Source organism: Sparassis crispa, assembly GCF_003851025.1.
Source record: "Sparassis crispa DNA, contig_000000F, whole genome shotgun sequence".
Taxonomy (NCBI): domain Eukaryota; kingdom Fungi; phylum Basidiomycota; class Agaricomycetes; order Polyporales; family Sparassidaceae; genus Sparassis; species Sparassis crispa.
This window is the reverse complement of record NW_020939747.1, coordinates 3,064,826-3,091,182: the sequence shown is the minus strand read 5'-3', so window position 1 is coordinate 3,091,182 and position 26,357 is coordinate 3,064,826. Positions and strand designations below refer to the sequence as shown.

Genomic DNA, 26,357 nt, shown 5'->3' with positions numbered 1-26,357 from the left:
GCAGAGTCAGTAGAGAGGAGCGCTGGATGTGGGAAGGAGCAACCGCAGAGCCTCTCGCGAGCAGTCGCAGTTGGCGCCCGGTGCCAGTGCCCGGCGCTCCCCCGGCCTCTCGGGGGTCACTCCGGCCTCTCCCGGGGACCTGCTTAGTCAGCACCGGAACTTAGCGCCCGCGCGCACTGCAACGCTCTTGGCGCTCAGCGCAGACAAGGTCTTTTGTATGGCGCCATGAACACCCTCTCGCCAACATCTCCCAAAGTCAGGCGCAAGGTCTCTTCCCGCAGACCTCGCGCAGTCTCCCATCTTCCTCCTTACACCCAGGACTCGCATGATGCCGCTCTCTACAGCATCCGCAATTACCTCAAGGGGCGCACCACCTACGATTCCTTTCCCGTCAGCTTCAGGCTCATTGTCCTCGACTCAAAGCTAGAGGTCAGAAAGGCTCTTCAGTGTCTCTTGCTCAATGGTCGATCCATTCGCGATATCTATCCACCCTGTGGTTTGTCTGACCCTCTTCCTCAGGTGTCGTCTCCGCACCTCTCTGGAACAGCGAGAAATCGTGCTTCGCGGGCATGTTCACCGTATCAGACATCATCCATCTCATCCAATATTACTACCAATTTGCCTCGTACGACGTCGCCGCCTCAGACGTCGAGACCTTCCGATTGGAGTCGCTGCGCGGTACGGCTTCTTTTACGTCTTTGTCCATTAACAAATCGACCTCACACATCTCCTCAGACATAGAGAAGAGTCTTGGTGTGGCCACCCCACCACTCCTACACGCGTATCCCTCTGCCACTCTTTATGACGCCGCCAGGCTGCTCATACAGACCCACGCACGTCGAGTACCGCTCCTCGACGAAGACACTGAGACAGGACACGAGGTCATTGTGTCCATCCTCACACAGTATCGTCTCCTCAAGTTCATCTCGATCAACGTGAGTTGCACGCGACTGGCTGACCTTATCCCATTGGCGTCGTACTGACATGACGGTTTTTCGTGTTGACGATCGCTAGTGTGGCAAGGAGATTCAGCAGCTGCATCTAGGACTCCGGAAGCTCAAGATTGGCACCTATGTTGAAGACCCCTCCGCACTACCTCCCGATGCACAACGGTTTCATCCAATCGCGACGGCAACATTGTCGACACCCGTCTTCGACGTTGTGCACATGTTCTCGGCGCGCGGGATTTCTGCCGTGCCAATCATAGACGCGGACGGCATCGTCGTCAATCTGTACGAAACAGTGGATGTCATCGTCAGTCCCTCGCATTCACGCTACCGGGATCCGCGTGATCACCAATTCGCTTTCTCACTCTCGATTTTGTTGTTAGACGCTCGTCCGACTGGGTGCTTACCAGTCCCTGGATCTCACCATATCTGAAGCGCTCAACCAACGCTCACCCGACTTCCCCGGAGTGGTCATCTGCACCGCGTCCGATTCCCTCGGCACACTCATGCAGCTCATTAAGAGGCGGCGGGTGCACCGACTAGTGGTAGTAGAAGGCGAGGTGTGTATCTCTCGCTCTGTCAGTAACAGTGACACTCACGTCGATCTAGGAGGAGGAGCGGAAAGGCGGGAAGAAGGGCCGGCTGCTCGGTATCATCACACTGAGTGACGTCCTGCGGTACATTATCGGCGATGTCACTATTGGCGAGGCCATCGAGCCCGAGGAGAAGCCCGCGTCGGCGAGCTAGAGGGCGGAAACAGTGGGTGTGGCGGCGACGCAGGCGATAGATAGTCGCTGTTGCAGACGCAGTGCATGAACATGTAGCCTTAACATCTCAGACTTGACATATCACCTGGAATCTATTGACGCATTGTAGTATTCACTTTCGGTCTGCTTGGGGTGTCTGAGTATACTTACAAGGACGAAACGTGTTTGTGTCTGTTGGTGGTGTGGCGGCTATGGTGATGGCTGTAGTCACCGCGCCGTTGACTCGTGCTGCTATGTTCTCTGCTCAGTCTTCACCATGGCCGCCGCTATTCAGGCTATCCACGTCCGCAGCTACGAAGAACGCTACGAGCCAAAGGCGCACACCGTCTATCGCATAGAAATCCAGGCGTCCGTCCGCTCATGGCAGATGTGGAGGCGCTACTCCGAATTCGTCGATCTCCACGTCGAGCTCACCAAGTCCACCGGCTCTGTGCCCCCCTGCCAGCTCCCGCCAAAGCGCTCCCTCACCATGTTCAAGTCTCGCAGCAGCCCCGCGCTGCTCGAAGAGCGCCGCGCGGGCCTCGAGCTCTACCTCCGTGCGATCCTCAGCGCGAAGGAGGACCGCTGGCGCGAGAGCTTCGCCTTCCGCGACTTCCTCGGCGTGCCCGTCGGTAAACTGCTGCCGCAGGGTGGCGACGCGGGTGCGCCCGCGCAGTTCACCTCGTCCTCCTGGCTCGACGAGCACCAGGACCTGCAGGCGCGCGTGCGCGACGTGCGCGCGGACATCAACAAGCGCGACGCCCTCGCGGACCGCAGCGACGTCGCCGGCGCGCACCAGGCGAACGTGCAGGCGAAGAAGAAGCTCGCGGGCGCGCTTTCGCGTGTGGGCGTGCTCGAGGACGGGCTGCGCACGCTCGGGCTCTCCGGGATGAGTGAGGGCGAGCTCCAGCGCCGTACGGATATGGTCGCGCGCCTGCGGGACGACTGCGAGAAGCTCGCGAAGATGGTCACCGTCGCGAGGATGACCTCCCGCGGGCTTGGCTCGAACGCTGAGCGCAATCCCGCGTCTCTGTCAGACCGTGCTGCGCTGTTGGAGACGTCGTCAACATCGTCATCGGGGTTCGCCCCGCCCGTCACACGAGTATTCGGGGAGGCTGCGAAGCCGCAGGAAACGCAGGAAACGCGGCCGTTAGATAATCATGGGCTGCTGCAGTTGCAGGAGACACAAATTTCCCACCAGGACGAGCAGCTAGTGCAGCTATCGACTGTTCTCCAGCGTCAGAAACATCTTGGGCTGGCCATTGGGCACGAGATTGCGGAGCAGACCGAGATGCTGGACGATCTTACGACGGAGGTTGACCGGACAGGGCGGAAACTCACGGGTGCTAAGAAGCAGATGAACAGGCTGGGTTAGTCGTGCATATATTCAGCTCGTATACAGATGGGTTGTCAGGTTGGACAGTCTTATCGTGCCTGCGGGATAGACAGTCGTGCGTGGAGTGCGTGGATGTATAAACAAAATATCCGGATGTATGGTATACCATGTAATGAATCGTGTCTAAGGTTCCTCCTCCCCCTTCGTGAGCAGTCTTCCAACGCCCTGGATGAACCTTGTGAGCACTGTCGCAAGACTACATAACCATAAGGCTCACCTCAAAACAAGCAATCATGATACCACACGCTGGAGCGATCTTCGCTATCCGTGGCAGGATGCCGGCATACAGAGCAGGGAAGCCTTCCGTCCGAATTATCTCTCTCAATAACGGGAAGGTTGCCGTAAGCTTGGGTCCTGATGCTGACGACGCCAAGAGAGCTTGCCGCCTTGTCTTGAGCACGTCAAACGGAGAAGTCAACAGCGCAGCTGTCGTCCCGCTAAGCGCTCCACTGGCAAATGCAACTTGAGGCCCAGCGAGACCTTCCCGTGCGAATTCCCTTTTCAGCATCTCGTAACCTGCCCAGTACAGCCCACTGAATGGAACATCGCGCCATAGTGTTGGCCCTAGCCCTTTCCATAGATACCACATGCCCTGTGCGCGTGTTACGGCGTGGACAGAGGAGAGGACAGACCGCAGTGTGTGAGGGATGTCGGGTGACAGTGGCGTTGATTGCAGCTTTGTCCGAACGAGTTCCAGAGGAGACATGATGGAGCTAATCGTTGTGCGTGCGAGTATACCCGAGGCCAGTGGGACAAGGGTTGGAGGGAGGAGGGGCGGCAGGACAACGTTCAGCAGGTGGTCGTAAGTCAACATGTAACATGTTGATGATGGAACACCTATTACACTGAGGGAGGTGACCATTGGTTAGCACGAGTTCGGGGAGATAGAAAGGTGCGGAGTGCTCACAGTGACGTCCCGGCGCCCTTCCATAGACCCAGGATACCCTCTGCCCGCACTACATGCCGTATGGCGTCAAGAAAGCCGGTTACTCTCTCTCTCCTGAGGACGCCATGGTCCCAAATACAGACAACTTCTCCTTCGACTGCAGGAGCAAGAGAAGACATTCGGCGCACACATGGTACATTGGCAGGCTGGCAGCATGTATTTGGAGGTGGATCAGGGAACAAGGACATTGGACGTAGGGGTTGTGTCTGCAGCCGTGTCTTCACCACGTCGAACGGCGTCACTGCAATGAATGTTCGATGCACATTTTGCGATACCAAGATGACGGCAGACTTACTCGTGAGTGCGGTTATGGTCGCACCTGTCCCCGCCGCGGCGAGTTTTGCATTAAATGGCTCCATTGGAGAGCAGTAGAGGTTTCACAAATCCGGTGCGAAAACCTCCTTCGCCCGAGTGGAAGGAGGTGAAAGGTGAGCAGGGGGGCAAGGCGCGCAGAGACGAAATATGTACTGTACTTCGGCCGGCTCGAAGCGCACATCCTTTCCAAAACTTTATCAGATAATCTACGCGCACATGACCCTGGGACGAGTACGTAACGGGTATACTAACCAAATTAAGTAATGTACACTTTCCATGACGTCACGTCAACCGTTGGAGGAAATATTCGAATAAATCCATTAAGCCGGCTTTCCCTGTTACACCTGGATCTCTACGATTAAAAAAATGCGAAGGAAGCCGTGATATCGATTTGCGTAGGAAGCCAGACGGACACAAGGTCAGTGTGATGATCATGAGCGGGATACGATACAACGAAGGAATGCGTGGATTATAGAAAAAGGAGCGGAGCAGCTAGCGACAATACGACAACAGCGGTGATGTTGATGAGGTTAAGTACGAGCAAATTCACAAAGGATAAATACAAGGCAGAAGAACTACGCCTTCGATGCCGGAATGTGGAGATTAATAGCTGTTGACAGCAGCAGCGTGAGCGATCGTCAAGTCAGATATGCAACGCACTTACCTCTAAACCACGTCAACGCATCAGACGTCGACGGTGCATCGAAGTAGAGAATTGCCTTGTTGTCCACTAACCGAAGAGCTATCTCGTCGTCAGCGGAAGAAGTCAGTAGTTTGCAAATAGAGAACATACCGTTGCCATGTACGATGGTTGCTGGTTGTGGTAGTGTCTGCATTCTAAGCACAGCCCACAGGTCCACAGAAGCGTTGGGATCCTGCCCATCAGATGGGTCCCGACAGAGAACGAGCAAGTCGTTGCACAGGATACCGATCAAGGGTCGGGGAGTAAGCTCAGGCGACAAGCATTCGACTTGCACCTCGGAGGCATCTCCATGTGAATCAATCACTTCGAAAGAAACAGTGGCTTTGCGAACGACTCGAGTAAGATGAAGGGGGCCGTCCATAATAAGACGTCTAACAAGAGGATCAGTTAGTAAACTCGCCGAACTATTGAAACTGAACTTACCTATGAGGTTGTACAAGGGGACTTGGGAACTTCCCTCTAATTCTTGATTGCCATAACACCAATCGCCTCCGCGACTCCGATTCTCGCTTGCCTTCGTTCATGCTGGTTGCTAACGACGATATCTCCTCCAATGCTCGCTCCAGAGGATCGTTGGGATAATCGTACGTGGTAGGGCTACTTCTGACAAGTTCCTCCAACTGTGACAACAATTCAGTATATGCATAATTTGGCGCTATACGCTACACTCACCAGTAAACGATATCTCGGTATCCGTTGGACAGGCAACAGCAGATATCCTTCCAAATTCAGTTGTGAATGTCTAGGATTCATACGGCATCGCTTCAGATACGACTTGATACGTTTGCGCTGACTGGAAGACAATGGAGCGGTGCTGTTGGAGGTCGGTCCGCTATCAGGTACAACACTTGGAGCACTGACGGCAGACATGCTAAGTCCAAGGCCAACTAGCTGGGCAGTGCTGGACGAGGCAGCGAGAACTGAGGAGGGTGTACCCGGACGATCAGATACCCAAGCTTTGATCCTTTGAACAGAATTGTCGAAGTTGCTGCAAACCGTTGAGTGTCGTGTTTGAACAGAATTAAGAGACAGACTTACTTGATGTACGTCGAATACATCTTCATGAATGCTGCATGCGCGACAAATGTTTGCGCTACCTGTCTCGCTACGTCCAAGGATTGCGAACCATCCACATCGTGCTGCGAAGAATCCTGCTTCGGCGCCAAAAGGGGGGCGGAAACATGCTCCAAGGCGGGCAATAAATTCTGTTTGTGGAAAAAGAAGAGAGATTCCAAGCCGCTGAACACAATCTTGCGCTCTGCTACGGGAACTACAGTTTCCTGTCTCTGGCTTACTCCGCTCAACACGTTCACAGAGAAAGCAGCGGGAGTGATGTAGATATCCACGAGCTCTTGGAGCCCCTTCACGTACGTCCGTTCGGTTCTGCATCATTATTGTCAGCTACTGATAGGATGACCGCGCATCAACACATACTCTATGATCTCACGAATGATCATCGCACGTTTCCCTTTGTCGTCCTTGTACTTCCTCTCTTCCCCACCTGCGGATCCGGCGCTATCGGTCGTAGCAACGCTATTTGTCTGTGTGGCACTGCCGCCGCGGAGACCGATCCTCGATTCGGTCGACCGCAGCTGCACCGATGACTCTGGTCGTGAAGAACCAGACGCAATCGAACTGACAGAGATCTCAGATGGCAAACGTCCGTTGTCTACCACCGTTGGTCTACGGGATCGAAGGCCACTTGGCGCAATTTCTACAGCGGAACCATATACAGACATAGTGTTCGTTTGAGACAAACCCAAGTCATGCATATCCCTGAGATACGCCATCACCGAACGCAAGGCGCGAACACGAGCCTCTCGCGCCCGTTCTTCCTCTCGGCGCTGCATGTCCTCCAAGGATATTTTCGGAACAGGACTGAGAATTTCTTTGCCTACATCATCGCCATCGTCGGCGCTGTTGCTCGCTGTGACGCCGGGAACGAACGCCGATGCGGCGGGGATGGGGATGGGGGCCATGTCTATTGGCAAAAAACTCCTTCGCTTGGCTGCGCGCGGAGTAGGGGAGGGAGCCAAGAGGTGGGAGGAAGACGAAGGGGATGGGACCTTCAACGCTTCAATGTGGGGCTTCTCAGGGACTGCAGGAGGTAGCGACGTTTCAACTGACGGTTTCCTCGATAGACTTGGAGTAAGGGACTCTTGAGGAAGAACCACCTGTGGTGCAGGGCGTAACAACGCTCCCGTGGTAGATATCCGCACGTCAATCTGAGGAATTCCTGGTGATGCCGACCCAGGTGACTTGACAAGGATATTCCTAGCATGGAGTCGGCCTTGATACACGGTTGATCTCATTGTCGTGGATGAGTCTGCCCTCATCTTCCCCATCGACATCTTCTTCAAAAAACCCCAGCGGCTAGGCTTTTCTTCCTTCGATGACCGTGTTTGGGTGGCAGAACGGGCGATCTCTGATTCTGGCCTCGGTGAGTCGGGATGACCTCGTGGGAGTGTCGACCTCCTTGGCATTGTCTGAGCAGAAAAATCCGCCTTTTCATCGGCTTCGGAAGGATTGTCCCAGAAGATGTTATCCATCTGAGGTCTTGAACGAACAGCGTTTGGTGACAACGTTCCAGAAGCCACACCAAGACTAGCATATCGTTTCGGTAAAGCCTGGCTATCCCGAGGGGGAGAACCCATGTTGAGCAGATCGGAACTTGACGCAGAGGTGACGTACTCCGACAGAACAGCGCGCTGTGGAGAAGATGTCGCTGATTTTGACGCCGCACGAGACAGGTTTGCTATATTCCGTCGTAGCTCACCCGCACTCTTCATTTTGCGTAATTCTCGCTCATTTGGATCCTGCATGTCCTTCGATGAGGTGGGCCGCAAAGAGGTCGCAGAACCGGACCCAACCCCTGGTTTCCCAGCTCTACTCTTGTCGTAATAAGCACGGTTTGGCGTAGTACGAGTCCTGGTCAGTTTGGGAGGTATGGCAGGCTCCGTTGCTGTGGCAGGTAGGGGAGACGTAACCGACCGCGCAATAGGCGGAGACTTGGCAGGAGTGATGGTATCCTCGTCTTCCTGAGCAGCCTGAAGCTGTCGATCACCGTCATCGTAAGGAGACTCGTCTTCGCAGTCGGTGTCATCTGTGTTGGTACTCTGCACACTAGCAGAAGGGAGAGGGAATATGGGTGTAGACGGCGGGTAAAGGGGTGTCATCGGAGATTTAGCTAGCAATGGTTCTATAAGTGCCTTCCATGGACCGTGGAACGGATTGCCATCGACAAGAAGTGTTTCAAGCGCAGGCAACAAGCAGAGCCAACTAGGAAGGGCGTTCAATTTGTTCCTTCTGATGCTGAGAGTGTGCAACCTGTCCAAAGAACTGAGCACCTCGGGCAGTGTGCTGATACCCGTTGAATCCACGATGAGAACGCGCAAAGAGACCATATGAGAAAGGAATACAGGAAGTGCCCGCAGAGGATTAGAAGCTATGTTCAATTCCTCGAGATTCTTGCAAGCGACAAGGGATGGTGGAAGAGCAACAAGAAAATTCGCAGAGATATCAAGTGCAAGGAGAGTTGAGGCAATCTGTGGGAGGGTGTTGGCAAGAAATGATGGGACGGCATTTGGGGTGTTAGACGACCCTATCAGGAGATGCGTTGTACCTAGTAGGTCACAGCTGTCGTTAAGCGTCCTCGAGCCTACCGCACCCACAGCGACACGCACCTGTTTTCACCTGAAGTCGTACGATGGGCACATCATCTGCTCTAACAATAATGCCTCGACCCTCCTCCGCAATTAACATGGCACTAGTTGGCTCCTCTTCAGAAGTTCTCTCGTCCTCGTCCATGGACAAGTAATCATCTGTCTCTTCTTCGCTGATCAAACCCGCCTCGTCGCGTTCATCCAGAGTCTCGAATCCCAAGTCAAAACTGGGCGTCGCACGCAAACCTTTAACGCCATTTTCCTGCAGCGTAGGTTCGCTCATTCCGTTGCCAATTGACGAAGAACGAGATCGAACGCTATTGACGTAGAAATCGGACCAACGCGTCTGATCAGCAGGAAACCTTCCCTGGGACGCAGCAGATACACCCGGCTCCCTGGAGAGAAGCTGTACCACGTCGTCCGTCGTAATTCCAACGCCAACGCTTGGTTCATCTCCGCCCGACGCGACATGAACATGTCCATAATCGCCAGACTTCGCAGAATTCGTATAGGCAGAAGAGCGCGTCGATCCTGAAGATGAGTCGGCAGAAGATAGCGCGGGTGTGGAAGATCCATGTTGCCAGTGAGGAGGGCGGTACGGGTAGGGGTCAGGGAACTGAGATGGATCTGGAAGCGCCGAGGCGTTGGGAGAACGAGTGGAGGTATGTGAGTAGCCCGAGTCGGAAGCCGCAGAATCCTCTTCCGAAGGGGACCGTACAAGAGTGTTCTGCGGTAAGGGGGCGGTAGGAGACGTGGAATGCACGAGAGAAGTGGGGGAGTCGACAACATAAGCACTAGAGGGAACGACTCCAGCAGATTGTTGGTCAATGTCGGACGACCAGTCGTCATGTGAGGCTGGAAAAGAAGTTGTAGGGGTAGGAGCACTAGGTCTACTAAGCATCCTGGATCTGCTGGCGGAATATGGGGAAGGAGGTAGCGCCGCAGACGGGTGAGCGTGCAAATAGTCCAAATCTGACGGCGGAAAGGCTGGGTGTCAGCGTCGGCATCAAATAGCGAGGATTAAACGAAAGGTGAGGGGAAAAGGGAGAGGAGATAAAGACCGTCTGGAGGGATTTGGGGACCGAACGAGGGGTATGGAGGATGAGAGCGAGTATACTAGGCCAGCACAGGGACGGAAATGGAGGGCGCCGCTGACAAACCGCCGGCATCGACCGCAACAGCGAGCTCGATGGGTCACTCACCGAGCATGTCGACCGAGTCTCTCTCAGGGCCGCCGTCTGAGCTCTCCCAGGAACCTAGAGTGGGGCTGTCGCCTCGCGCGTGGTGGGGAACAAGAACATCGCTGCTTTCGAGCATTCAGCTCAGATGTGGTCTTAGCGCTGATGGTGCACTGTGTCACTTGTCGCAAATGTCCAAGGCCTTGATGGACCCGCTTGATGCACAGTACCTTGACGGTTGAGAGGAGTGTGAGAGCTTCAGTCGTCTCGCTTACGACCTGATGATCGCGAGCACGCGGTTTGTTGACCTAAATGGCAGCATTGCTCAACCTCGACCTCCCTGTCTTTCGCGGAAAGTACTTACGACTCCACTTAGAGCTGTCCCTGTCAATTGCAAGGAGATGACCGACGGACATGTTCCCTAACTCATGGATAGGAACAAGAGACGCATCACTCTGGCAGTCGGACTCCAACAGTTTCACGCAATTCCTATAGCTCGCAGTGCTCAGATGGCGGAAATCAGCTCCCGCTTGATTGCGGGTCCGTGTAAGTGATACCGTGTACCTGTTCTGAGGGCAGTTGGACGATTGGATTATCGATGAGTCTACGCTTTCAACATCAAAACTCTCACTGCTACTCGGAAAGTGTCGGCCGGCGTTGACTATGCCATCATGTCGCCGTTCATTTTTGCGGAGGATTAGCTTGCGTGTGGGGTTGCACCTCACATGTCGGCGGTTGCCAACGCAGATGGTTCGACGGAGATTTTCCTTTGCCGCTCGAAATAAGTATTGAGGTTGTGAGTGCTACCTGTCTCCTTCACACGAACTCCACCCTGTACGTATAACTTGAATATGCCAACGTCCTAATGTCAACACTTACTCGTTTCCCAAGGAAGATTCTTCCACACATTGGAAACAGAGTTCGTTCAAGATGAACGTACGTTGCAGTGACGACGACGGCATAACATTTATACAGTAGCTCCACTGAGTCAGGACCACTTGACAGAATTCAGCAGCTGTACCCTCACTACGCTCAAACTTTCGATGTTCAATCCTATTCACTCTCGTGCAAAAGCGTCGCGACCGCGACATCGGCCATTCTTCGCCCAACGGATGATTTCGATGTAACAGTCGCTTTGTCGGCCCCATGATCTTCCTGAGGTTCAGAAAGAAGGTCCAAATACGCTCTGCTGATGCCAGGGGGCTTTCTCCACACGTGCGGACCATAGTCACCATACCATGAGGCTGGTCGGTATCTCCACAACCGTCGACGCGGATTGGACAAATCCTGATCTGCGAATACGAAGTGTATTACTTGGGTCATGATGGACAAACATCATGTAGGAAGGATGAGCTGGTGTTCCATGCCCAACAGAACACTGATCAATGTGTTACCTAATTACAGTTGAAGCAATGGGTCTGCAGTAGCAGCTGTAGCATCATGAAAGTCAGTATGTATTGCTCAGCTACACCATGGATCTTTCCTGGACACCAGGTCAAAGTTACAATGCTGATGTTCTGACATGCTGTGATTCTGACCTGGATGTTTGCATTAGGTATGAGCATTCTCATTGAAATTTCTCTTTGTAAACTTAGTGAGGCACCTCAGAGACCCAATTCCGAAACATGGTATGTCTGCCGTGTCAGATGGTGGATTGACAACCACCAAATATCATCCAGTTATTGGACTTTAATAAAAGTCAAATAACTGGATGATAGTCAGCAGTTGTCAATCCACCATCCGACATGGCAGACGTACCATGTTTTGGAATTTGTCCCTGTACTGGCTCGATTCCCCTCTGCCATGGCCCTGATTGTTCACCCTTATAATGGAGTGAGCAAGGGTTGCATCCAATGAAGAAGATGCTTACAATGTGAACAACACAAAAAGATGATCATCTATGAGCTCAACTGTGTCAATTGATTTGACAAGATGTTCCCAGCTCGGGAGCTTCGCCCAACATTCCATGTCCACATATTCCTCTTTCTCATCTTCATCCATCAGTTCCGTGAAATAAAAAGCGGCTGAATGGGCGACGGATTCGAGGCCTCTACATGCACAGTTCGTGACTCGACTGTCAGAATGTCGTTCAATACAAGGTTGTGGGCTACTTCAGCTCAATCCTAATTCACAAGTTGCTGCTGATCTTGCTAGCTATAGTAGGAGACATCCTCCCCAACATTCATGATTAGATGAAAGCAGGTCCAGTCTAGTACAGGGAAATTACACGAAAACAGGACAGCGACATTTCCGACAACAGCACAAGCGAAGCTACAGACAAACAGCACAAGCGAAGCTACAGACAAACAGCACAACCGAGGTTACAGACAAACAGCGCAGACGAGAGATCAGATGAACACTTCAGCAATCGACAGCAGTGCACGCAAACACGACATTATATGATTCATAAGCGATCTTCCTCGCCGCCCAGCAGCATCGCTTCAACAACTCTCTCGTCTTCTTCGGAATCCGAGGCTTCTTCCTCTGGTGTGCAACCGGCCACGGTTTTCCTCGGCGAGAGAGATCTACGTCTTAAGTGGTCGATGGGAGCGCGGTCGACGGCGCTCTGCGGACAAGTCGCACGCGAGCGGATGCGTGGTGGGACGGACGAAGAAGTGGTGCCCAAGGTGCATGGAGGAGGACTACATGACGGGACGGTGATCGCCTGGTGCGATACTTCGTTTGATTCAGATCTCGCGCTTCCAGATCCGGACGCATGAGTGCCATCAGACGAAAAATGCGAGGGCAAACCGAGCGTTGTATGAGCAAGCTCCAAGCTCACGTCAGACGTCGGTGGACGTGCGACGTCGTCGCCCTCATTCGGGGAATCTTCTTCGTCCGGATATACGCGAGCGCACGGTAGTAAATCGCTAACCACGGCACCGAGAATAGGCCTCGCCTCGGTCTTCGACACTAATAGCGGACGAGGGCCCAATTTTGGGGAGAACTCGAGATCTGCTTCCTCTTGCCAATCACCTTTTGCGTACGATATAGTCTTGATAGTCGGCGTATTCCGCAGTATGCCACGACGAGCATTAACAGAGGTAGGTCGAGAACTGGGGCTCCGTTTCTTCGAAGTTTTGGATCTTCTGCCAAGGTCGAGGACTTTATTCGCCTCCACGACCACCATATCCTCCTCCGCATCGGCACCTCGGTCTCCCTGCTTCTCCCTATGCCTTTTCTTCATCCTGTCTCCATTGCTCATCCAAGATGGATCGTCATGCTTCCTCTTCAGCGCTCCCATGGAAATGTGCTCGCCACGCTTTAGATATCGGTGGAGACTCGCAGGCTTGACCATCACCGCATCCTTGGTATAGTATGGGAGGCCTTCCTTCCGACATTGTGTGCTGTTTTCCTGGCGGATGTGGAAGGCTCGTTCAATACTAAGCCGATTGTCGGTTGGAGGATGAGGCACGTAGAAGCCGCGAGGGCCTTCGTACGGGGCAGTCGCGAAGTCGCGTACTCTAGGAGGCTTCGGTGGGTCCGAGCTGTTGTTACTCGCCGGCAACAGATCTCCAGTGGCGCAATTAATAGAGGATGTCGATAAGACCTCCCAGGAAACCGTAACCTGAGCGGCTGGCTCGGGATCGTCTGCCACATCGTCACTTGGCTTTTCGAGACGGCGGCGTTTCGATCGGCCCTCAGGCTCCGACGTCTCAGATGCGCGACGCTTGCGCATAGGAACAGCGATCGATCCCGGAGAGTGAACGTCAGTACGTGATAGTGTAGGGTTTGAGTTGTATAGATCCTGCATACGACGGAGTTTATCCAAAAAATGCGCCACGGCCGTCTCCACTTCTGCAGCCGTCTGGCCAGGAACAACGGTGCGACGAGGTGCAGAACGACATCGTATCCATCGCTCTCTCCAGTCCTGTGGATGCGGCGGAGGCTCTAGGACGTCTTCTTCAATCGGTTGCTCGTCTTCCACAATCTGTGGCCGGTATTTTTCGCGAAGAAGGTGTGGCGCAATGTGTGCATAGGGTCCTTGCGCGTACCTCCGTTCTTCCGCGTTCCTCCGTTGCGCGTTCCTTCCTTCGCGCTCCATTGCTCGAGCCATTTTAGCCTCTTCTTTCCCTTGTGCTCCCTTGTAATCGATTTTGTACTTCAGCATGCGCATCTCCATCTCAAATTCAGGCCTGTCGGCCTTCCCGAGCATCACGTCCGGGTAAGGACGCAGCGAACGGCTTTCTTGAAAGTCAATGAAGGTAACCCTGCAGTCACCTCCAATGAGTATATGACGCAGTTCGATATCTCCGTGGAGAACGCCTTTGGCATGAATCTTCTCCAACCCTTCAACGACAATCTCCTTGAGTATGTCGGGCATATCAGGAGAGGCCTCTATCCAGAAAGAATGGTGGGGAGGTTCCATCGCGAGACTGACAGATCTCCCATCGACGTGAACTCCGATAATGGATGGGATGACAAGGCCCTGAAGCGATTTCAAGTAATACTGGGATTTGTAGAGCGCGAGCTGGAGTAACTTAGCCTTGCGCTGGATCGCCTTCATCGAAACTTCAGACTTACCTCCGAATAGAATCCTCTCCACCGAAGACGCTTCTTCAATTCCCAGCTACAGTAGACACGCATCAATACATTTATGACCGGGTCTATCTTACATTCACGCATACCATCTGCTGATGTACATCACTCTGCGAGATCCAAGGAAACCTGTCTTGAGTGTCGCGGAGCACATAGCTCCCGCTACAAATTACACGGGATGAACAAGAATGTCATTCGAGCATACTCAAGACTCACCACCTATGTCTAACAAAGCCTTCGGATTCATTATGGATAACCCACTCGCCCACGCCCACGGACCATGGGGAGAATAGAGCGATTTGTCAAGAAATTGGGCTGGGAAACCATCGGAAGTCATAGAGTTAGAACATTCGTCGTCGGAATCGGAATCGTCCATTGTATTTGCTCGTTCCCACTGAATCCTGGGGTCCGGAAAGAATATCTGCTTGCCCTTGGCATTCGATGGATGTAGTGGAGACACGTCGATGGGGTGCGGTACATATGAAGCCGTAAGAACGTCGATGAAATCCATGAGTTCATCTTCATCGTCAGAGTGAGCAGATACTTGGGCATTGTCGCCTTCCACAGAAGAGAAGTCTTTCCAATAGTCAAAGTGTGGGCCTACATAATCAGGTCCAGATCCTACTGCAGAGGCAGAAGACATGATGGATACGCTGGCGGTGGTCGTGGAGGTAGTGGTGATAAACGAAAGTAACAGAGGGTGAACGAGTAGCTGAGCATATTATATGGGTCCTTGTTCTTTCGAGTTGCTGTGACCACAAGGGCCCGGCTAGCATGGCGCCCAAGCCACACCAAGCTTGCCTTTTCTGGACAAAGCATTGTGTATATAAGCGCCCGTATCTCGATTTCGGAACAAGAGAAATCTCTCCATGCCAAAGCTGGCGACACAATGCGACGAATGCATCGAGCGCAGGATGCCCCAGTCACACTCAGTATCCAGACGGCTCTCGCTCAATTATTCATGCATCCTGATGAACCAACGCGACTGGCATACAGAAGAAGTTGTCGATTCGACCGAGTACAGTACGTAGCTATAATTCTTCGCAGGTAATATACATCCAGTGGTACACTCGCACATAAGTATAAGATAGAAACGGCGTGCCCGCTCCTCACTTGCCTGCGATTTCGGTGGGTTCTACGAGTGAGTAGGTCGGCGGCGTGAGGTGTGGAAATTATCTAGTCGAAAAAGTGTAACGTTTCCTATTCATTTATTCTTCCACTTTTCGTCCCAAACCTGGTTACGGCTGTCAGAACGGTATAGCACCTGACAACCTGTGTGCAAATACCTCGAAAAAACGTCTGCGGTCGACAACGCTCACGCCTCGACAACTTGTGAGGTCTAGCTCCTCAAGCATTGGACATGCATCTATGATGGGGAAAAGTCCTGCGCCTGAGCCACAGGACGAAGTATCAACACCAATTGACAGAAGTGAACACGCATACTGCTCACTTGTGAATTTCGTGCCCGCTAGTGCGAGTGTTCTCAGTGATGAGCAACTAGAAATATATGGAGCAGCGTCGTCATCGACCGCGGTGTTGTTCAGATGTAATACTGTGAGGGGGCAAGGACCCTCGTCTATACTTTCGGACAGAAGTCCCTCCAGATCAGAGGAACGTAGCGAGGATATGTTAGCAAAGTTCAGGTACTGTTATGCATTGAGTAATGAAAGCAGGACGATGAGATAGAGCTACTTACTTTGCAATTCCTGCCTACTTGACGGATGAAATAGGCCACTGCGCTGTCTCGTCTACCAGTCATGCCCAACTTAGTGTTGCCCACCAGACTAACACGCTCCAGATTGACGCAATTAACCAAGGCATCGGTGAGATCGCAGAGCCCTTGATCAGTGAGAGTCATCGCCGTGGCATTGGAGAAGGCTGCTGTTCGTGTGCCTTGCCCGCCCCCCAAGGCGCCGATATTCAATGTCTTCAGTTCCGTGAATCCAGGGACAACAGCCACCAAGTCAACAATGGACGTCATTGTAGATGTTAACGACAGCTTCTCCAGGGTCTTTCCCTCGAGCAATGCTGCAGGATTTCGAACGACGGTGAACGAGAGATCCACACGTGTCAGATTGGGACATAGAGACAAAAGTGTGGTCAGGGAAAGATCGCTGAGAAAGTTCTGGCGAACATTCAACGTGCGCAGTTTCCGCAGTTGAAAATTTTGCAGATTATCGTCCCCCCCTAGCGCATTCCACAGCTTGGTGACCGCTGTGTCGTTCTGACGAGACGTTGACCAATATTATGCACGATATAAGTGTGCAGTGTAGCATTACGAACCCAGTGTGTAATACCAGCCAACTTGAGCACCTCGAGATCTCTACAAGCGGTGATGAGGGGCACCAAGGACAGAGGAGTGACCGCAGTGTAGTTCAGATTGACTACTGAGAGGTGTGGGCAGTTCTTTGCGGCTGCTTCGACGGTTTTTGAGCCCACTTTGGCACAAAATCTACACTCAGTTATCAAGACAGTGATTCGCACCACAGTGGTCGCCCTCGCTTACCGTAAGACAAGGACCTGTAGAGAGGGAAGTTTGGATACGACAGATGCAAAGAGATTGTCTGTTTCCTTGTCAAATCCACTCAAACTCAGTTCGCGCAGCGTCTCCCTAGAAGTAGATTCAGATATGGCGGAGAGAGTGGCCTTCCTGATACCGGGAAGGCTGCTGTCTAGTATTATTGAGTCACCGCGCAGGAAATACTGAAGGATACAAGCGATGAGCGGTGATACTCCTCCAGATACACAATACTGCGTACAGCAACGATGAATGCATGACTGAGGAGGGCCGACGATGTCGCCTTCAATGCTGCAAAGACTCTAGAAACCAGCGCATCCGGGAGAAGCTTCAGATATGGGCGACTCGCTTCCCAAGCGGTAGGATTCTGGGCCAGCCCGCGGAGATTATCCGCAAAGACGCGAATACATAAGGTGGTGAGTGGGAGGACATGAGTGGGTGGGAGAACTCTGGTGCTCAGTGCTGAAGCTGAGGGCGCGTTTGCCTGTGCTTGTGGTGTCAGCAAGTCCTCTTCCTCGGCTGCTGGGTGTGGATTTGTTCTGCGACGTTTCGTAGGAGGGGCAGAACGTTTTTCAAATTTTGCAGAACGCTTTCCGGGTTGCATACCGTCTCAGACCAGCAAAGTACTGCCAGATGCTCTCGGGTGCCGTGACAGATCCGATAGTGTCGCGACCCCGTGACGGCCCGTCACACTACGCGACGGTCACCCTTTCAAGTTTCATACTTAGCACGCAGAGATCCATGGCAGCTGGCTTAGGTGACAACATTCATTCCCATATTAATCTTCGGACGCGATACATCAGTGGTAGTGACCATATCCTCTTCTAGGGTCGCGCAGTCCCCAAACCCATCCTCCCGCAACCATGGCTGCTATCGGTCCAATCGTCATCCTCCAAAACACTCTTTCCACCACCTCAAACCGCATAGCGACCTCCTTCCAACCCAACACTGTCGCTAATGAAACTGGCAGCCGGACGGTAAGGAGTTCCACTAGATTGAAGGGGGCGGGAAACGCGTATGGTGCGCAGTACGCAACAACGATGCGTACGAGCGCCCTGCGCGCTTCGAGACCAACCGGCTTCGAGTACTGGTCCCATGGGCTATGTGCCTGTGTATCTAGAGGCAAAGAAGGATATACCAGCACGAGCATGATGATGGAGCAGAGTAGCAGCGAGAAAATGACAGCGAAGAGAGAAATGAACGCCACGCGTGTCTCCATCGGGGCAGGATCCAGACTGTCCACCGTTAAGAGATGAGAGAATATATCCGAGAGCGATGTCGATAACAGAAATAAGGAAAGGAGGAGTGCTGGAAGGAAGAACATGACGACCGGGAAGAATATGCGCGATATTCCCTGCCAAATCAAGACAGCCAGGGGCAGGATTCGCGGAAAAGGGAATAGGAATATAGGGCTGGGAGCGCGGGGGATGTGGAGTTCTATCACGTTCCACGAGAACGCGAACAGAAGCACGCTGTATGCGAGACCGTCCGGGAAGGGGACTGAGGGCAAGCAATATAAGAACACCAGTAGCACGAGCAGGAACGGGCATGTGCCCAACGACCAAGTTTGAAGTAATCTTGCGCCAGAATATATCATGAGGAGTGCCTCTCGCAGATCTGGCGTCGGTGATCTGACGGTGCTCACAGACCGCACGGGCGGGAACAGCACGAAGTGTGTAAGTAAGGCGAGGTAGGACAAGTGAAGAACAAGGGCTACTGCATGTAACACTCTGCACATTCGATGTAAGCTCAAGAGTCACACCTAAGAATTCAGTACGGACCTGGGCGTGCAGAGTGCATCATAGATACGAATCAGACGTACGCTTAGAGCGGGGTTTCTGCCCTGAATTCGACGGCCGTACTTCCACGTCTGGATAAAACTAAAATAGACTATTCGATGTTCCAGAAGTTCCCGCGGTGCGCCTCGGTAGCAGAGAAAATCTACGACTGCCGACAGATGAGCATGTAATAAAGGCCTTGAAGCACCTGGCCCACCTCTCAGCAAACGCAGACTTTCGTGTCTGACAGGAAATGGCTGCCATAATGCACTCTCAATCTCCTCGGCGGAACGCTCTTCGCTAAGGAACTCCGACCAAACCGAGAGTACGTGATGGTCCAAGTATTGCAAAGTCTCAGCGTCCTCTTGCTCCTGCGACCACTGCTCCCAAATTTGTTGAGAGCGGCTTGCTCCAGAACTAACAATCTTCCGGAGTTCAAGCAGGACAACGAGAGAGAATGCTGTTTGCACGGCAAGCGACGAGAGGGGATTAGGGCACCAGTCTGAACTGCCGCAAGAAGAGATTCCTTTGGCAGTGATCTGCAAGATGACAGGCTCTATGGGAGGGTATTCAAACGCATCTAGATGAGGGGGGGCATTTATATTAGCAAGCAGTGCAGTTCTCTCCGAGGGTTGTTCGTGGTCATCGTGTTCCGAGTTGTTGAGACCATTCATCTCGTGGACCGGAAGAGGAGCTATATGGGCGTCTATTCAACGTCTGTCTCTTGGCGCCTATGCTGAGACACAGCTGCTGAACGCCATTATGAGCGCAAACGTCTCTACTCCTCTCTTACAGACCATAGAACCCGATGACCCTACAGACGAACATATTCCGCTCTCTGGAAACATCAATGCCTCATCAGCGCCTAAGCCTCCTGTGGTCCTAACGCCTGGTGGTCGTGCATCAGCACCCATGGCTACTAATCCAGGCGACGCAGAGTCAGGTATGTCCACTCTGGTGGCCCTGGATTGTGATAAAACTTAGGATGACTGGTTATATAATGCTTGCAGGGATTGCTGGTATATTTCGACAAGTACGCCTCGAACTGTTGCGAGTGGGATTGTCCTTATTGCTCCTCGGCAGTCAGCCCATCCACTCGTCCTCTTTTGTCTGTTCTTATTCCGGATATCGGCCATAACCGTATACATTTTGTGCGGCTTCTTCACAAGCAACTTCGTGCTTTCTGTTAGTCGGTACAATAACTTATTCCGTCACATCCTAACGAACGTTCCTCGTTTGATCACAGACTGTGGTGGTCGTAGTGCTGTTAGCTATGGATTTCTGGAATTGCAGGGTGAGTGGGTGGATAACTTCAACCTTGAATATGTATCATCGAGGCTGTTTGGCGCTTAGAATGTTGCTGGTCGAACGTTGGTCGGCTTGCGGTATTGGAATCAGGTAGGCAGTGACACGAATGCCAAAAGACTTACCGCTTAGCATCGTTGCGTCAAGGTCGATGAGGATGGCGAGAGCTACTGGGTGTTTGAAAGCCGGGACGTAAGTACATTTGTGTCTGTACGGACCACTATCTCATTTACGCCTATATCACAGCCTTCGCGCCCTCCGAATCCAGTCGATTCGAGGTATGTCGCCGTATCTACTTATAAGCATCATCACTGATATTGTCGGAACACGGTTTAGAATGTTTTGGGTTGGTATTCTCCGCCGTTTGTGGGTCACATCTATTCATACGAATGCAGATTGCACTCTACACATTCCCACTCCTATGGCTGGCGCTCCTCATCGTTTCCTTTCTAAAATTCAACCTCTCGTAAGTCTTCGTCCGCATTGGGGTTTACCGTTCTCATGTGTGTTATTCGTAGGTTTGTACCCATCGTGGTGCTCGCGTTGGTGTTCAATGTGACTAACGCCATTGGTTTCACATACGCGTACGTATTCTCGTATAACGGCAATGTGTATGCCTGTTCATATATACTACCACTCAGAGATCGCGACGCGAAGCAAAAATGGGCTAACAACTTATCATCAGGATGGAGTATCGGCGGCATCAGTGGTCAACTCCTGACTGGTGTCGTGAAGAACAGTGTTGGACGAGTATTCGGATCATAAATAGTCTTGTCAACCTGCTTAGCATTTATTTATTTGTTCGCGCACCGTCCGGCTTGTTTTGAGGATGGTGTATTCTCGTGCATCGCCCGCTCTGCGGAGCGGCGAAAGGTGCGTGTATATACCGACGATGTACAGCGAAGAGCGAAGGATGTCGAAAGATGCAAGAGATGTGTACAGGACGACGAACGGAGCTGCGATAATGTACAAGACGACAATGCAGATGCGAAGTCCTCGGAATAAAAAAAGACAAAATATGGGATGAGCGCAAGGGCTGGAGCTCCACAGATAAAGAATTGGGTGATGCTACATGGCCGAAACCGAAGTGCTAAAGTGCATAAAGAAATATGTCCGAATGGGTTGGAAGGTGACGAAGAGATCGACTAGAAACCGAATCAAACAATCACGGACTTACAACATACCGCATATAATCCGCTGGCGATTCGGAGTGAACATGCTAGTTCAAGCCTATCCATCCGCGTGCATCTACCCGAGAAGATGCGGTGGTAGGCGTCGCAGGCGGAGGAACACCGATGTACGATCGGCGTCGCCCATCCGCCTTGGATGTGGACACTCGTGGACGGGGTGTTGACATAGTAGGGAACGGATACGACGCATTTGACGTGAGCGTCATGGTGGACGGAGTGCGTGTCGTGAGCGTCGGTGAGGGTGGAAAGACGAAGAGGGTTTGCGAAGGTGTCGAAAGGACGGAAACAGGGCGAACCCTGGAGGTGTTCCGGGATCTATGCGCATGACGAACGGTTAATGGAGGGATATCTAGTTTTTGGGACTCAGAACGAGGTTCTGTATTAGCCTGGCAAGAAGGATTGACTGGAACGACAGGAGAAGATGGAACGGGGGGTAGAATGCCAAGGGGAGGCGGGCGACGGCGCGGTTTTAACCTGGGTCGGAGATGGAGGGGAAGGTCAAACGACGACCTGATTGAAGTCATCGGATTCGGAGGGAGTGCAAACGTTGACTTGTGGGCAGGAGCCGACGGAGGAACAGGTACTTGGCGTGCAGTGAGGGGCTGCTCGGGCAGACGTGAGATTTGTGGAGATTCGTCTTCAGTAGGCTCTGCGCTAGAGCAGCTGGTTTCGAGGCTTTTCCCATCGAAACTACCACCCACACCTAGCAATTCCTCCTCTTCGTTCTCTTCCACTAAGCTCTCGCTTAGCACGCTGCCACTGGTTGCTACGCTAGCGGTAGAACCGGTCCGTTTCCGTGGCGCGAAACGAGTCTTTGAAGAAGAGCCCACGCCGGCGATAGACGAAACGAGAGAGGACGCCGAAGATTTACGCGCGACGATACGGTCTTCCATCGCCCGGTCGAGTGCCCTGGCTTCGTACATAACCTGGACACTTTCTTTGTTGCTCTCCACATTCCCGTCGCCCATCCTTAACCGTTGGCGGCCCCACTCTTCTTCGGAAGTCGATCCCTCCGAACATGCAGGAGATGAATTTCCACGTTCCAAGGCTCGCTCGTAGTCTAATAACTGATAAATAAGTCTGTGATCGACAGTCAATTTCAATGAGAAGCGACAAGGTTGGCAGCACCGCTTACGACATATTAGGTCCAGCCGCACTGCTCTTTTCCTTGACATACGCGTATGCACCTTGCATGCCCTTCAGCGTCCATACTTCTGGGGGCACAGAAGGAGAGCGGAGAGCAGCTGCTCGCATGACAACGGCAATAACTAGCGTGGCAGAACGCGACACACCGCACTGGCAGCTTCACCGATAATTATTGTGAGATCGGCGCACACTGTTCAAGGGAGGAGAACATACTGTATCAGCACGCCGTCTTCACGTTCAAGCGCACCATCAATGAATGACATGGCGGCAGGAAACCCTTCATGCACGAGGTCTGACTGTCCGTGAGACCAAGGAAGCTTCAGGTAATGCATACTCGGACGGCCGCTGGGAACATGAGCAGGATAATATGTGGAGTCGGGTCCGCTCAATGTACTATTCAAGTCCGGCGTGGACATGAACGGACGAAGTGGGTCGGTATCCGTGTCAAAATCGGTATATACCTCTTTAGCTACGTTGAGGATGGACCTAATGCCCCGCTCGACGAGTACTTTCCAGTTACGAGCGGTGTCCTCCGAACCAAGCCAAATTCCAGGCAGGACCTGTATGGGGCCATCGGAATAGGGTACAGAATCGACATCTCCTTCGTCTTCCCTGTTCCTTCGCAGAACGGGTTTAGTTGCGTTTGGGAGGGAAATGATGGAGGGTCTCCGCTTCGACTGGGGTGGTTGAGGCTCGGGGAGCTGAAAGGATTTGGTAGAGGACTGGGCGGAAGGGAGGGTAATAGACAGCTTCTTCATGTTGCGTAGGGAGCGAGACTTGCTGGGGGACGGAAGGATAAAAGAATCCGCGTCGGAGACGGCGGATGAAACAGCAGAAAAAGCGGAGCTTTCACTCTGTACGATGGCGACAGCAGGGTTGTGAGATGGGGTGTCAATGCGGAGAGAAGGAGGAGGCCCCCGTCTGCGAGGCAATGTAGACAGAACGGTGGACTGCTGGCGAGGGGTTGCTGCGTCCATGCTTTTGAGGTTGGGTCGACACGCCTGCGTGTGCGAGGGTTAAACGAATAAAAATGTTGGGAAAACAGGGGAAATGAGAAAAATATGCAGCGAAAGTGAAGGAGAGAAGAAAAAGAAGAAACAAGGGCCCCAGCAGAGACAGGCGGCGGGAGGAGGGAGAGGCGAAGAAGCTGTCGGTTCGTGTTATAGCGGGTAGGCCATGTAGCTGTCTGTAGTGAAGTACAACCACATTTCCCACGTGCTGGACAGTTACCGGACAATTATTATCCGGACGATGTTGTTTGCACAACATCGTCCATGTACAATGACTTCTGGTGTACAAATAACATTTCTCCTCAGTTGTCCACCGTCCTGTACTGTTCTGCCCCGCGCTGGCTACCGCGAACGGCCATCGTGGAGGATCGACAGAGGATGCGAGTCTCTCCCATCATGAGTTGCAATCCGTGATCCGAACGTCCGGGGTTTCTTCCTGGTTGTGTTTAGAAGACGCATCGCATGAAATTGGAAGAATGGTTCACGGATGCTTGTCAGCTTGCTCTCACGAGTACACACAATATGCGAATACATAGCGGGTCGAGATATCTGCAGGCGCACCATCCTTTAGCGGGCGCTTTATCTCGCCGTCAGTTCGTATACTCGACTCGTCAACGCGAGCCGTGAGTCAGACGAACAGCAGAGGACGCCAGATATCACGGCCAGACGCCGAAATAAGCTCAATCTGCACCAGAGAACGTCTGAATATCTATCGTACGACCGCTCATTTTCGCAGGCATGCCTAACCGGCTGCAGGTCGCATTCATAGCATCGTTCCTCATCACTTTTTTCTCTCTCGTCGCTGTGTCTCGCTTCATCAATTCGAAACTCAAGGCAGCCGGTTACAACATCTCCGACTTGATCCTCATCGGTCTTCCCAAAAACCGTACAGAACAGGGCGCTAACGACGGGTACATCCCTCCCCACACGACGCCAGGAATGTCTGCCCCCGACTTCGCAAATAGTTCCTATGTCCAATTGCTAGCCCTCGCATTAACCGTGTTCACCAGTATCTTCGTCTTTCTGAAGTTCGGGAACTCCAGTACGTCTCTCATCGCGTGGTATGCGCGGATTGCTGACGCGTGTCCAATAGAGAGGAAGCCTGCGTTGGATCCGCAGGTATGGAAGGAGTTTCCTCTGAAGCAGAAAATAATCGTCTCGCCGAACACGGCACTGTAAGTCGTACTTTACTTAGCACTATTAGTACAGACAATGAATCGCGCACAGCTACCGCTTTGCGCTACCAAATCCCGAGGACATCCTTGGGCTCCCGATTGGCCAGCACATTTCCGTTTCCGCTGAGATCAATGGGAAGGATATCATGCGGAGCTACACGCCCACCAGCAGCGACGACAACCTTGGACACTTCGATCTCCTCATCAAGGTACACCTTCGCCTTCACTTCTTCCGTCTCCAATGTGCTAACAAGAAGCGTGCAGTCTTATGAGAAGGGCAACATTTCCCGCTACGTCTCGCTGCTCAAGATCGGCGACAGCATTCGCGTCAAGGGTCCCAAGGGTCAATTCAGATACTCGCCCGCGCTCTCGAGGGAAATTGGCATGATCGCTGGTGGCACTGGTATCACGCCCATGCTTCAAATCATCCGCGCTGCTCTTAAGAACGCGCGGGATCGCACGAAGCTCAGCCTGATCTACGCCAACGTCAACCCTGAAGACATTTTGCTCAAGAGGGAGCTCGACGAGCTTGCTGCAGCGCACGCTCACCGTTTCAGAGTGTACTTTGTTCTCAACAACCCTCCTGTTGACTGGACTGGCGGGGTTGGCTTTGTGAGCAAGGAGCAGATTGAGAAGCATTTGCCCCCATCAAACCATGACATTAAGGTTCTGATGTGTGGTAAGCATACGCTCTCGCTCGTACGAGATCTGAGCTGATAAGCATCTCCAGGACCTCCTCCCATGATGTCTGCCATGAAGTAAGTCATCCACGCCAGCTGTTGTGTCCATGAGTTGAATTCGCTGCCAGAAAACATTTGGCTGAGCTCAACTACCCTACTCCGCGGACCGTCAGTAAGCTCGATGACCAGGTAAGTTCGCGCGGTTGATGCCGATATCCGTACTTCTCACTCTTCCTTCAGGTTTTCCTGTTCTAAGCTAGAGCTCGTCGAAGCTCTAGATACGGGATCTTTAGACCATTTAGACGGAGCTGGATTTTCGTGTGTGAATCAGTGAAGACTTGCTTTGTCGCTGACCTCTCACATAGTATCCAAATTCATGTCACGGTGATCGCACTTCCAGAGGATACCTTTGTTATATGACAACTTACACGTTTATGTCACGGATGTGCTTTCTCCTGCGTTGGTATTGCTATAAGTGCATAAGGGAAGTACAAGAAATTTTCAGCTCTTCCACGTTGACTTGAGGCCCATCCCAATCTGTCTGTTAGTTCAGAACGTGCAGAAGATGTTGCCACTACACGCAAGGCAAACCCTAGTATGGTCGAAGCATCACGGATACGACCGTTGAGTCTTCAGCAGCATATCTCTTCGCGGAACATATCATCCGTAATCGCGCAACCGAACATTCTAGTGGTGAACGGCACCCTTCTTTTCGTTCACCTAAGAGGATCTCTTCCTTTGCTTGAAGCTTAAGGGACGCATTTATCCTCATTTCGAGTCTTAGATCTCATGCTCGCATTTCACAAACCTTATTTCAACCTTGGTGCAGAAGGTACGGTTCCATGCAACTGAAGCTGCGGATTCGGAGCGCATAGGCTTTATCCTCGATACAAGATATGTTCAATATGTGTCGTACACGGCGTTCTAGCGATATGCACACTGGGTAAGTCCACATTACGTCGACCTCTTAAGTTTGACAGGTTGTAGCATCTGGATCTAACTCACATCTTTTCCTTGTCCAATGATATCTCCCGAAGCTGTGTCGATGCCAGTTTACACAACTGTCATCATGTCGTGGACCAAATATCGCGTCTACTGGTGGTGCGCCGTCTCCTTGTGGGCC

General features: G+C 52.5%; 9 protein-coding genes across 9 annotated transcripts; 3 read left to right on the top strand and 6 right to left on the bottom strand.

Annotated features, from left to right (window-relative positions):
- Nucleotides 1-225: 225 nt before the first annotated feature.
- Nucleotides 226-3,068, top strand: SCP_0111530 (hypothetical protein; the record flags this gene model as incomplete). The annotated part of the gene is made up of 7 exons (XM_027753382.1): nt 226-463; nt 520-678; nt 736-935; nt 1,015-1,254; nt 1,331-1,507; nt 1,557-1,624; nt 1,922-3,068. The coding sequence occupies 7 exons, from the start codon at nt 226-228 to the stop codon at nt 3,066-3,068; spliced, it is 2,229 nt and encodes a 742-aa protein (XP_027609183.1).
- A 144-nt stretch (nt 3,069-3,212) lies between these two features.
- Nucleotides 3,213-4,394, bottom strand: SCP_0111520 (Mitochondrial carrier protein; the record flags this gene model as incomplete). The annotated part of the gene is made up of 4 exons (XM_027753381.1): nt 3,213-3,254; nt 3,307-3,934; nt 3,997-4,276; nt 4,331-4,394. The coding sequence occupies 4 exons, from the start codon at nt 4,392-4,394 to the stop codon at nt 3,213-3,215; spliced, it is 1,014 nt and encodes a 337-aa protein (XP_027609182.1).
- Nucleotides 4,395-4,925: 531 nt separating this feature from the next.
- On the bottom strand, nt 4,926-9,616 carry SCP_0111510 (hypothetical protein; the record flags this gene model as incomplete). The annotated part of the gene is made up of 8 exons (XM_027753380.1): nt 4,926-4,960; nt 5,015-5,080; nt 5,144-5,424; nt 5,477-5,673; nt 5,726-6,041; nt 6,092-6,436; nt 6,488-8,675; nt 8,737-9,616. 8 exons carry the CDS (start codon nt 9,614-9,616, stop codon nt 4,926-4,928), a joined length of 4,308 nt encoding a protein of 1,435 aa, XP_027609181.1.
- Nucleotides 9,617-12,297: 2,681 nt separating this feature from the next.
- On the bottom strand, nt 12,298-15,075 carry SCP_0111500 (hypothetical protein; the record flags this gene model as incomplete). Its single annotated transcript, XM_027753379.1, has 4 exons — nt 12,298-14,364; nt 14,418-14,463; nt 14,522-14,594; nt 14,649-15,075. 4 exons carry the CDS (start codon nt 15,073-15,075, stop codon nt 12,298-12,300), a joined length of 2,613 nt encoding a protein of 870 aa, XP_027609180.1.
- A 561-nt stretch (nt 15,076-15,636) lies between these two features.
- SCP_0111490 (hypothetical protein) lies at nt 15,637-17,554 on the bottom strand (the record flags this gene model as incomplete). The annotated part of the gene is made up of 7 exons (XM_027753378.1): nt 15,637-15,666; nt 15,719-15,822; nt 15,883-16,078; nt 16,129-16,656; nt 16,716-16,884; nt 16,939-17,135; nt 17,192-17,554. 7 exons carry the CDS (start codon nt 17,552-17,554, stop codon nt 15,637-15,639), a joined length of 1,587 nt encoding a protein of 528 aa, XP_027609179.1.
- A 195-nt stretch (nt 17,555-17,749) lies between these two features.
- Nucleotides 17,750-19,402, bottom strand: SCP_0111480 (hypothetical protein; the record flags this gene model as incomplete). The annotated part of the gene is made up of 3 exons (XM_027753377.1): nt 17,750-18,680; nt 18,732-18,897; nt 18,946-19,402. 3 exons carry the CDS (start codon nt 19,400-19,402, stop codon nt 17,750-17,752), a joined length of 1,554 nt encoding a protein of 517 aa, XP_027609178.1.
- Nucleotides 19,403-19,490: 88 nt separating this feature from the next.
- On the top strand, nt 19,491-20,798 carry SCP_0111470 (Golgi apparatus membrane protein; the record flags this gene model as incomplete). Its single annotated transcript, XM_027753376.1, has 11 exons — nt 19,491-19,671; nt 19,739-19,761; nt 19,812-19,913; nt 19,975-20,022; nt 20,082-20,126; nt 20,181-20,225; nt 20,280-20,311; nt 20,370-20,379; nt 20,429-20,499; nt 20,552-20,617; nt 20,675-20,798. 11 exons carry the CDS (start codon nt 19,491-19,493, stop codon nt 20,796-20,798), a joined length of 747 nt encoding a protein of 248 aa, XP_027609177.1.
- Nucleotides 20,799-21,252: 454 nt separating this feature from the next.
- Nucleotides 21,253-23,346, bottom strand: SCP_0111460 (predicted protein; the record flags this gene model as incomplete). The annotated part of the gene is made up of 3 exons (XM_027753375.1): nt 21,253-22,303; nt 22,359-22,526; nt 22,583-23,346. The coding sequence occupies 3 exons, from the start codon at nt 23,344-23,346 to the stop codon at nt 21,253-21,255; spliced, it is 1,983 nt and encodes a 660-aa protein (XP_027609176.1).
- Nucleotides 23,347-24,117: 771 nt separating this feature from the next.
- Nucleotides 24,118-25,489, top strand: SCP_0111450 (NADH-cytochrome b5 reductase 1; the record flags this gene model as incomplete). The annotated part of the gene is made up of 7 exons (XM_027753374.1): nt 24,118-24,421; nt 24,473-24,554; nt 24,607-24,763; nt 24,819-25,233; nt 25,285-25,312; nt 25,363-25,423; nt 25,475-25,489. The coding sequence occupies 7 exons, from the start codon at nt 24,118-24,120 to the stop codon at nt 25,487-25,489; spliced, it is 1,062 nt and encodes a 353-aa protein (XP_027609175.1).
- Between the last annotated feature and the right edge of the window lie 868 nt (nt 25,490-26,357).